Raw genomic sequence first — 12,127 nt, forward strand, 5'->3', positions numbered from 1 at the left:
GGAAAAGAACCCCTGCATGTCATTGTGTCATTGCTTTACGCACCTTATGGCTCTATCCAGGAAACATGGTGAGGCAAAATGGTTCCCAACCTCATTCATTTAAAACCTGTGTTGAACACTGCGGAAGATCCCCTTTCTTTATTTATCAACTATTTAAGTGATTCAAGATATGGAAACTTGGGAAAACCTTGTAAGGCGTAGAACATTGTGGACCAAAAGTGGACTATATAGACCACAATGGGACCTGACACGCTACGACAAAGGACATTATCATTACTACAGAGTATTGTTTTGTACAGCTGGCTGCAGGCATAACAACCTGTAGGGAAGGATAAACTGATGCAGGAAATGTGTTCTTGGGAAATGTTACTTGATCCTTATTTTGTATGATTTCCTTTCTTCGTGATTGACAAGTGAAACAATTGAATTTAGAATGGTGGGGGCTAGTATTACATAAAGTATTTATGTCGGTACAAAATTGCTCCCAACCTCAGTTCAAGTCAACCTCTGTGACTACTCCATAAAGACTTTATAGTCATGTAAGAAAGGAAGTGAAGGAAGATTTTTCTCACTCGTGACGTTTTTTCATTGTCCTTTTCTTTTTCTTTAACCTTATGTTCCAAGGCAGGTCAATTAAAAGCAAATGATCATTTACAATGACGGCCTTGCAGACACTTGGCAACAGCACAGAAACATCAGCAGACAGACAGTGGAAATAAAGCAAGGAGAGAAACCATCATACGACACCTATGGCAACAGCTCAACATGGCAACAGCTCAACATGGCACAAACACTGTTAAGCGCAGACAACAACAGCACGGGGCACAAAATAGGCAGAGACGACGCACATCACGACAATAGAGACCACCGCAACACTACATGACAGGAGATCTATGGCAACAGTGCAAAAAACTGTTGTAGGAACAGGCAATAGCACGAGAAACAAAGTAGGCAGCACGGGTAGCAAAGTGTAACAGGAAAACCCTGTTAGAAGAAAAAGTGTCCGACTACAATACAAGTAACATAGCACTACTGAATAGACAAATAGACAAGGTAACAAATAATTGCAGCGCAAGCAGACAGACGTAAAAAAAAAGACACGTTGCCTTAGTTATTGGTTTGCGTAAAACAGCTCAAACATAACAGTTACAAATCGTTTGTGCACGTATATAACAATTTCGACCATTCTTGTTTTTTCTCTCCATGTGTTATGTACTGTGCATTCATTTACAGTACCGGTAAAGTTTTAGAACACCTACTCATTCAAGGATCTTTCTTTATTTTATTTTTTTTTACTATTTTCTACTTTGTAGAATAATAGTGAAGAAATCAAAACTATGAAATAACACGTATGGAATCATGTAGTAAACAAGAAAAGTGGTAAACAAATCCAAATGTATTTAATATTTGAAGATCTTCAAAGTAGCCACCCTTTGCCTTGATGACAGCTTTGCACACTCTTGGCATTCTCTCAGCCAGCTTCACCTGCAATGCTTTTCCAACAGTCTTGAAGGAGTTCCCACATATGCTGAGCACCTCTTGGCTGCTTTTCTTTCACTCTGCGGTCCAACTCATCCCAAACCATCTCACTTGGGTTGAGGTCAGGTGATTGTGGAGGCCAGGTCATCTGATGCAGCACTCCGTCACTCTCCTTCTTGGTCAAATAGCCCTTATAGCCCAAATAGTGTGTTGAGTCTTTTTTTCTTCTTTTTTGGTTACTACATGATTCCATATATGTTATTTCATAGTTTTGATGTCTTCACTATTATTCTACAATGTAGAAAATAGTAAATATAAAGAAAAACTCTTGAATGAGTAGGTGTGCCCAAACTTTTGACTGGTATTGTATTTATTAACTTAATTATTCATCAATAGAGGACACGTGTAACATAAAGCTTTTTTCACTGAACGCGGCTTCATTATCCCAGTGGGACACTGAAACTTGGATTAAAACGATGAAATAAATGTTTCATGTTGAACTTAACTCTCCCTCAATATATCTTTCCCTCTTCTTTCTTTATTTCTCTTGACCGGTTTCCTTCATCAGAGATGGTACGGACGGCCACACCGTTCCCCATGGTTTCGCTGCTTTTCGTCTTCACCGCCTTCGTCATCAGTAACATCGGACACATCCGGCCCCAGCGCACCATCCTAGCCTTCATCTCTGGAATCTTCTTCATCCTCTCAGGTAAGGAGCCACATAAACGTTTCCTATTGGCTGTTGTTTTAATGATGTTCAGTATTCAAGATGCTTATTGGTTGATGAAAGCTGCCAGTGGTATCTAAAATACATTCAGTGTGATCTGGGTCTGGAACTCTCGTGATGGGTTTCTGATTTAGTGGCTTGGCTAACAGTTTATCCTGATCCTCAGTTGTCTATAAGATTACATCATTTTCTATTTGGGGGTATTGCATGTCTTGCTCACAGATGCAAGCCTAGCATGAGACGCTGCTGACAGAGCAGTTATGTGCCCATCTTGTCCTTATTACATGTCACTGACCTGCAGCAGTGAACGATTGCACTGTTTCAGGCGCGAATTTCAGGCTTTTCTAGTAGTTAACTCGATGAAAGGTATTTTCTGTTTATTATTTTTCTACTGAGCCATTTACTTTATGTTCGTATTCTTATCTTTTCTTATTTCTTATTGTTGTTGCATTGTCGAGAATGAACCTGCAAGTAAGCCTTTCGTTGGCCCGTGTAGACCGTGTATATCCTGTACATACAACTTATACAACTTGAAACTTTCTGGGCTGTGAGCTGAGATTTTTTTTTTTTTTTTACAAATAAAACTTAAAATATTGTTAAAACCACAACAGCTTCAGGTAATGTCCTCAAAAAACGACTTGAGAAATCCACTGGACTTGAGAAAATATTCTGTTATTCTGAAACCATTTCAACAAACTGACAGCTCTCTAGTTTTTCCTGCATGACATTGTTCTCAATGTCTGTTCTATAAAAATGTGCTTGCCATGGAATGACATTTCATCATAATTTCACAACACAAATTACTAAAAAAGTCCTGGCAAACAAAACGTTTTCACATCCTGATTCAGGACCAGCTCTCCATACACCTTCTCCTAACCCAAACCATTCTGAAGAAACAGAATGGACGACGCTTCAAACTCCCGGTGCAGCCTGCCTTTCTTCAGAGAGGGACAGTGTTCTCTAGCACGCCCACGCAGAACGGCTGACTGCTGCTGAGATGGAAGCAGGCGAGGCGAGGAGCTAGCAGCAGCTAGCCACACAGCTCCCCCTGCTGACCCAGTAAGGGGAAGCCAGGTCGCTGGTTCCCAAGAGCTTTGGCCGCTGCATCTGCTGCTGCTGCTGCTACTGCTGCCTGCTCGAGCCTGCTGCCTGAATCTCCTCCTGCTGTTGATGTTGTTGTGGTGCTGGTCAGGGTTGATTATGCAGTGGGGCTGTTGTGCTGGTTAATGGTGGAGGAGGATTTCAGGGTCAGAGACAGCAGCAGATGAGGCTGGCCGGCTGGGGAAAAGCACAGACACGTCCTTTAATTAGGTTTTCTTTCTCTTCCACCACTGCTCTTGTCTGTTGTCCTTGTTTATCACAGATTCACAGGCAGTGGTTGGGATTTGGTTTCCATTTAGTATAATGAGGCTAATTTATTGCAAATAATGAATCGTTAACATGTGCTTCAAGAGGAAGTTTTGAGGACATTATTCAGTTGTTTTCTTGTTGCCTTTTAATGCTGTCAGGGTAAATGTGCTCAAATGTTTGGCCATACGAGCTCTTTTCCGTGTGAAGGCAGAAACACGTAGCAAAAATGGTGGCTTTTGGAAGGCTAACTGAGAAAACATTTGAGAAACTATGATATTTTTTTATGCAGTGGTGACACTAATTTAGCTAGTCTAGTGTAATACAGCCGTGGTAGTAGTAGTAGTAGCAATGGTTGGTCATTTGCAGTGTATCGTAATCACATTTTACCATCTATAATTTATGATTCTTGTTTTCGTAAAATAATGTTCTCATAAAAGAACAAGAACAATGGGTCGTCCTCAAACCTCCTGTCTGTATCCTATGCCCTTTTTGCCCTTTGAGTAGACTATTGACTTTGGCTCGAAATATGGTGTTTTTGATCCCATTCCAGCGGTGTGACTATAGGCCACATACTGTCCCACTTTCCAGCTGTCTCGCCCTTTACGTCAAGAGGATCTATTTGGATGCCAAGGCAACAAACAGTCAGAGATGTACTCATATGAACATTCCAACTCTCTCCCTCCATCTTGCCCACTGTGTATCCTCCTGTCTCCAAATCTCTCTCTCGCTCTCCCTACCACCCACCCTCCCCTTCACGTTCACACTCTCTGACCCCTTTCCCCCATCCACTCTTGCCCCTGGCATTTGTCCCTTCCCTCCTCCCTTCCTCTCTCTTTCCTCTACCCTTTCTCCCTCTCTAATTCTAATTTACAATACCCTTTCTCTCTCACTCACTGTTTCATATAATCTTCCCAACCCTGTACACACCTTCTCTCTCCTCTTCCTCTCTCACCCTCCACTGGCTCGCCTCTTCTTCCCTCCTCCTTTCTCTCCCCTCTTCTCTCCCACTCTCCATTCCATCTCGCTCTCTTTCACCTACTCCTTCTCTCGCCTCTCTCTCCCCCGCTTTCCCTCCCTCTCTTTTTCTCTCCATCACCCTCCTCTCCCCCTTCTCAGGGCTGAGCCTGGTGGTGGGCCTGGTCCTCTACATCAGCAGCATCAACGACGAGGTGATGAACCGGCCACGTGAGCCCGAGCACTTCTTCCACTACCACTACGGCTGGTCCTTCGCCTTCGCTGCCAGCTCCTTCCTCCTCAAAGAGGTCAGCACACCAGTGCGCCTGCTAGCGTAGCACCAGACCACTAACCTCCGCTAACTGCTAACCAACGTCTAGCGCAGTACTTCACTGTTAGGATCCCCCCCAACCACCTCGCGTCAACATTCATAAATGTTAATAGCGCACACTTTATGGTGACAGCTCTGTCACAGCGGCAGCTTAAAACGCTGCTGTCGTCACATGAATATACAGTTCGCTCGAGGGCTCTTGTTTTTCTCCAGCCCCTCTGCGGCGGCAAGAGGAAGAGGAGAGGGAATAGTGCTTAGCGCCAGCACCGATGTGCTCAAGTTTCAAGGATGTTGTATCAAGATGTCAGCGATGAATAGTGGATGAGGTGTAAATGCTTTGCGCAACATGAATGCATTTTTGATAATGAGTTATTACACGGAGGAGCGATTTGGTTGAGTCTGAGCATTATTGTCTCTTCAGTGCATTGCAGGGTAGGTTGCTAAGACACTAAGAGGTTTGTGCATCATATTATTAAAATGTTTCATAATTTATATGGATTCAAAAAAAATATTTGTAGATCTTTCAGGATGCGATATTACATCGTGTTGTATTGAGGGGTATTGTGCTTTATTAAAGGCCCAGTGCAGTCAAAAACGAGATTTCCTGTGTTTTATATATATTTCTAAACTGTGAGGTTGGAATAATACTGTGAAATTGTGAAAATTATTACAATGCCATTTTACTGTAAGGGCTGTATGAAAAGAACTCATGAAATGCCATCCTGTTTGGGTGGGATGGAGTTTTGGCCTGCCTGGTGATCAATTAGTTAATATACCAATCAGAAAGAAAGTTGTTTTCGGTTTTCCCCTCCCCACTCAGACCACTCCCAGACAGTCCTAGCAAAATTGTTGCTTGAGAAATGGCTCGTTGCTTTGAAGCAATTGTTCTTTCTTTTTTAAACATTTGCATTGAAAACAATCACAGTAAGGTTACCCACAAGCTATTTGATATTGAGATAAAAATGGCTGCATTGGACCTTTAAATGTTCCAGTATGTATTGTATTTCATGGCCCAGTACTGTATGTCATTTTTATATAATATAATTTATTTTTAGTTAGACTTCTTTTTGCTGTGGTTCAGAGTGTGCCTGATGTATGTATGATGGCCCAATGTGTCACTTATGACTTCTTTATGATGTTGTTTCAGTTTCATGTCATGCGTTAATATGAGTCATGGTATCTCATCGTGTGCTTGGGCTGCTCTCTCCCAGGGGGCTGGGGTGATGTCAGTGTACCTCTTCATGAAGCGCTACGCCGAGGAGGAGATGTACCGGCCCCACCCATCCCTCTACCGCCCCCGCCTGTCCGAGTGCAGCGACTACAGCGGCCAATACCTTCATCCCGAGTCGTGGCCACCTCCAAAGAGGGGCCGCAGCGCGTCTGAAGTCTCCAGCGACATCTCCATCCAGCTGAACCAGACGCCCCCGCCGCCCAAGGGCAGCTCCATGCAGCAGCAGCAGGCCCCGTCCTCTGGCCCCTCCTCGGGCTCCAGCTACCAGCCGTCCTCCTCCTCCTCCTCCTACCCCCACCACTCCATGTCCTCCCACCCCCTCCACTCCAGCCACCACACCATGTCCTCCCACCCCAGCGGGCCCCCTCCCCAGTCCATGCCCATGGCCATGCCCCCCTCTGCCCAGCCCCCTCCCCGATACCACCAACACATGCACATGAGTGCCTCGCCGTGCTAGAAGGGGGGAGTGAGGGATGAGGTAGGGAGGGGAGGGGGGGATAGACAGAGCAGGGGTTGGCTCTGTCGTACATCCAACACACAGAGACAGATGCAAACACACACACACACACATGCACACATACGTGCACACACAGAAGTGTGGGAGGAGAGATGGAAGAGGTGAGGAAGGAAGGATATTTAGGAGATCAAGAGAAAGAAGGGAATGAACGAAGGAAAGAAAACGAGATGGGTGGAGGATGATTCACAATGGATGCTGTGCTTAAAATGAAGACAGATATTCTAAAAGAGGGAGAGAGAGAGGGAGGGATATGATCATCATTTACACAATAAGAAAAAGAGGGAGGAGGGGGGGGGGTTATAAGAAAGGGTGATGCTGTTTCAGAAGAAAAATAATTTTGCATTTCAAGCACTAACACACACAAGAATCAAGAACAAATTGTATATGCATAGAAATTTATACTTAAACTGTATAGACATTTTTCTTTCTCTTAAGTCCTGGAAAAACAAATGTTGAAATCTTAACCATGTTTGTCTTTCATGAGATGTGTATTCCTGTATGATTAGTTCTATCATTTCATTCATCGTTTGTATTTGAGAGGCAAGAATTGTGAGTACAAAGACGGAAATCTGAGACATCTGAAGATCATTCAGGGTTCTGTGACTTATCTGCACATACTGTAACATCTCAGACTCCGCAAGGGTTCCAAAATGGTTCTTCGGCTTTCCCCATAGGACAACCCTTTTTGGTTCCATGTAAAATCCTCTGTGAAAAGGGTTCGACATGGATTCTAAAAGGGGTCTAGCTGGAACCAAAAGGGTTCTACCTGGAAAGAAAAAGGGTTCTTCTCCAATGAGGACAGTCTTTAGGTTCTAGCTAGCATCTTTTGTGTGTGTGTGTGTGTGTGTGTGTGTGTGTGTGTGTGTGTGTGTGTGTGCGTGCGTGCGTGCGTGCGTGCGTGCGTGCGTGCGTGCGTGCGTGCGTGTGTGTGTGTGTATAAATGTCCAGGTCATAGGCTTCAGCATCCATTAAAAAAAAACACTTGAATTGTTGTTTCATGTTTTTGACTAAAATGTCATGGTAACAAAGAAAATCCATAACTTTCCATCATTTAGGAATATTTATTTCTGAGAGTATAAAAAAAAGCACCCATTTTACTACGAAGAATGAGAGCCTATTTGCAGATTCCATGAGACATATGATCCTCCTTTGATTGCTAATTAGCTTGAGTGTTCATATTCTGTAGCACATGGCTGCTTACCAGTAGAGTATCTTCCTTCTATTCATAGTTACCAAAAGAGCTTCCCATACAGCAATGGAGTAGATTGATGAAGTAAAGACTGTTTGTTTTGAAATGTTTACTTTTCTCCTTCTGACTGTGACTCGGTATATATAATACATGCTGCCTATGTAGCCTACCTAATGCACAACATGTTTACATTCTATTCTGATGTTTATTGGTATCCTTATACTAAATGCAACACACACACACACACACACAAACCAGCTGCCACAGTCCTGCTATAACTACATTTACTACTATTTCTACTACTAATATCAAAAGAAAGATTGTGACCATTATCATTATCTATGTTTATAAACATCTGTATTATAATAATGTAAGTAAATGCAACTATATATGAATATATAATAAAACCATAGAGGATGTGTGAGAAAGAAAGTGAGAGGTTGATAAGAGTTTAACAATGTCTAATATAAAGCACAGAAATCAACATTGAGTGTACCAAACATTAGAAACCCCTCCTCCCTCCTCAATTTGTCGGGGCGGGGACTCTACAAGGTGTCGAAAGTGCTCCACAGGGATGCTGAACCATGTTGACTCCAACGCTTCCCACAGTTGGGTCTCGTTGGCTGGATGTCCTTTGGGTGGTGGACCATTCTTGATACACACAGGAAACTGTCGAGCGTGGGATAACCCTGCTACCATAGCCCTGTTCAAAGGCACTTACAGTACGTATTTTGTCTTGCCCGTTCACCCTCTGAATGGCACACGTACACCATCCATGTCTCAATTATCTCAAAGCTTAAAAATCCTTCTTTAACCCGTCTCCTCCCCTTCATCTACACTGATAGAAGTGGATTAAACAAGTGACGTCAATAAAGGATCATCGTTTTCACCTGGTCAAGTCTATGTCATGGAAAGAGCAGATATTCTTAATGCTTTGTATACTCAGTGAATTTCACAATAGCGTCTCTTAGTGAATGAAGGTCTAAACGAGAGCAAAACATGTCCAATGGGTCTCTGTAGCGCCACCTAGTGCTTTTGTTGTGAGTCTGATTGCTCTCCATCGAGGTTGAACGTTGCCTTTTGTGTCATGACATTGCTCATTTCTTCCAGCGAACCGATAGCAATTCTGGACTTGGGGGATAGAAGAACGACTTATAACAAAGTCTTGCAATATCTGCCTACAAATAGTGAACTAATTCCCGATCAATGTACAGTCATTTCAATTTGAGACATTGAACTGCATTCCAATTGTTTTCCTAGTATGATGTGGTTGTTTCTCCGAATTCCAGATCTTTTCATGCGACCAGAAAACTTGATCAAATGTTTTTTAATATCTATATTGGTATTTTTTTTATGTAGCAGATGCACATACACATGTGATGAGTGGTAGCATTCGTTTGTTTGGGACCCAGGACAGCGATGTACAGCCAATAATATAGTATAGAGTCAAATATATGAACGCATTAGCAAACAGGACTGGCTCCTGCTGGAGGGAAAACTATAACAAAATAATATTTGTAGCTTGTTCTGTAATCATAATAGGTAGAATAGTGTAGTGGTGTAGTTTTATTAACTCTATAGTGTAAAATATAGTAGGCCTATTCTGATTTGGTGTGAGAGGTTGATTAAGAGAGAGCGGGAGAGAGAGAGAGAGAGAGAGAGAGAGAGAGAGAGAGAGAGAGAGAGAGAGAGAGAGAGAGAGAGAGAGAGAGAGAGAGAGAGAGAGAGGTGAAAGGGGTAGCTATAAGAATTGTATCACATTTTATGTTGTCAATGAAATATCATCATCCTGTTGTTTTCCCTCATTATACTACTCTGCTAAATTGAGGTTTCCTTTCAGAGAGCCATGTCTTGACTAGACCGTGAATGTTATTGGAGTTGAGGACGATTGTGGTTTTTCCGTAGCTCAAGTGAGATTCATTGATTTCCTCAAGCTCCTACTATTGCCTTCACTTGTTTCTCCTCTTGCTTACCACCCCCGGTAAATCCTACCTTTTTGAACTTTATTGATCATTTGTCTTGGTTTGTCTCTCAAATCCCCGTTAATGTAATGTGGGGCAGACTTGTTCCACCTGTCTCTTCTCTTTCTCGGCCTCGTTTTTCACTCTTTCTCCATTTCTTTCTTCTTCTGTTAAGGCACTCTCTTAGAACCTGTCTTTGAGCTTATTAAAATGAACTGTGCCTAACAACAGTAGCGGAGATCAAAGCTATTAATTATTATCAAGATCATTATATAAGTCTTATTGTTGTTACTATTATTATTAGTGTAAATATGTTGCCCATATTTACCACAAAATCAACGGTTTAATGGTAATAATGACAATAATGACATTTTCTTTTTGCTAAGCAATGCACTAATGAATCTGAAGAGATTGTTCATACCTGAGATACCATTTGCTATTGGATCGATGCCTGGGGGTTACTGACTAACGTCATTGTTCCACAACAAATGAATAAATCCTAGAGGTAAACCTGTGTGTGCTTAATGTTTGTGGTCAGATGTCTGGCACACACAATCACACACACACAAAACACACACAATCACACACACACAAACACAATCACACACACACAAACACAATCACACAAACACAATCACAAACACAATCACACACACAAACACACCTACCACTGATGTCAGGAACTTTTAGAGCTGAAAAGATCAACATGGCTAAACTATATTGAGATGAAATCCTGTTTGCACACTGGTGTAGAGAACGAATAGCATGACTGGAGACTGACATACTCAGTATCTTGGTAATGTCCCCTGCTATTGTGTTTTAATCCAAAGCTCTGCTTATTTAAAGCCATACGAAATGTAGCAGTTCTGTGTGTGTGTGTGTGTGTGTGTGTGTGTGTGTGTGTGTGTGTGTGTGTGTGTGTGTGTGTGTGTGTGTGTGTGTGTGTGTGTGTGCGTGCGTGCGTGCGTGCGTATGTGCGTATGTGTGTGTGTCTGTGTGTGTGTAATGGTGTTAATGGGTGTTACGATGTTTTACGTGTGTGTGAACTGTGTGTAGTGTGTGGACCAGAAGTCTCCACAAGAATAGTACCAAACAAAAATTGGGCCAACTGGGGACATTTTGTTGGCCCCCCCACGAGATCAAATGCTATTTCTAGGGGGTTTAGGGTTAAGGTTAGAATTAGTGTTAGGGTTAGAATTAGGTTTAGGGTTAGGAGCTAGTGTTAGGTTTAGGGTTAAGGTTAGGTTTTTGGGTTAAGGTTAGGGTTATGATTAGGGTAAGAGTATGGTTTAGGGTTAGGAAAAATAGGATTTTGAATGGGACTGAATTGTTGGTCTCCACAAGGTTAGCTATACATTACTGTGTGTGTGTGTGTGTGTGTGTGTGTACAGCGGTGGGTGGAGTTTGTGATTTGGAGGCCCCAGGCAGAGGCCAGTCTGAGGCCCCCATGGGTTTTATAGTATAGTTTTAAAGTAGCTGATACATTGTGACAAAATACACCATATTACCAACGATTGTTCTATCTGTGATATTAACAGTGGTGACCTGTTTAGCAAAAAAAGAGTGTGCAAAGCTGTCATCAAGGCAAAGGGTGGCTACTTTGAAGAATCTCAAATATAAAATATATTTTGATTTGTTTAGCACTATTTTGGTTACTACATGAGTTGAATGAGTAGGTGTGTCCAAACCGTTGACTGGTACTGTATATATGTTTTTTGTTGTTGCTTGTTATTTTGGCATTAATACGTGTCACATATCAGTTTCCAAACAAGGCAAAAAAAATCATCATTGAGTTAATAAAGCCGCATACAAACATGGTCTCTTTATTGTTTCCTTGAGTAAGGCAGCTCCAAAATGAAGGTGTTTCAGCTTAGCTCAGTTTTTTCTGTAGTGGTGGGGCAGCCAGCAAAAAATATGGAGCGTATGGGTTGGTAAATGCTCTCTAGTTGCACCGTGATTGGCTTAGTGTTCTGTCACTCATGGGGATACTACATCACCGCAAAATCTACGGGTAGAGCTAAAAATTCAAGCCCCTCGGGTGTGGCCATAGAGTTACATTAGAAGTGCCCATCCAAGAAGGCTCAAGGTCATTGGCCACAGATAAAATTAAGTCAAATCATGTTATATCTACCATAGCTTTGATTGGTCTGATCATGTCAACATCATACTTTCAAAATCTTAGCTAGCAAACTAGACAAGTCATGGATCACGTCGACAATCTACTGGCAAATCCTTTTCAATCCATATGAAGAGAAAGTATAAAGAAAACACATTGGTGCTCATTGGACATAAACATTACACAGGAAGTTGGAAATCACAATTTCAACAATGAGTGGTTTGGAAGGAATCAGTGGCTAACTGCAAGCGTTGCAAAGCAATCACTAGCCT

The 12,127-nt window shown here is 42.2% G+C and overlaps 1 protein-coding gene across 3 annotated transcripts in view; it reads left to right on the plus strand.

Moving 5' to 3' along the window:
* The window catches only part of LOC118399269 (voltage-dependent calcium channel gamma-7 subunit-like), a 33,261-nt gene extending 21,702 nt beyond the window's left edge, over positions 1-11,559 (plus strand). For all 3 annotated transcript variants that reach the window (XM_052471997.1, XM_052471996.1, XM_052471998.1), the window contains 3 exons: positions 2,048-2,188; positions 4,673-4,818; positions 6,053-11,559. In XM_052471997.1, the coding sequence (XP_052327957.1) occupies positions 2,048-2,188; positions 4,673-4,818; positions 6,053-6,529 (764 nt within the window). In that variant the 3' untranslated portion in view covers positions 6,530-11,559. The remainder of the gene's footprint in view (positions 1-2,047; positions 2,189-4,672; positions 4,819-6,052) is intronic.
* Positions 11,560-12,127: the final 568 nt, after the last annotated feature.

Source organism: Oncorhynchus keta, chromosome 20 (assembly GCF_023373465.1).
Source record: "Oncorhynchus keta strain PuntledgeMale-10-30-2019 chromosome 20, Oket_V2, whole genome shotgun sequence".
Lineage (NCBI taxonomy): Eukaryota > Metazoa > Chordata > Actinopteri > Salmoniformes > Salmonidae > Oncorhynchus > Oncorhynchus keta.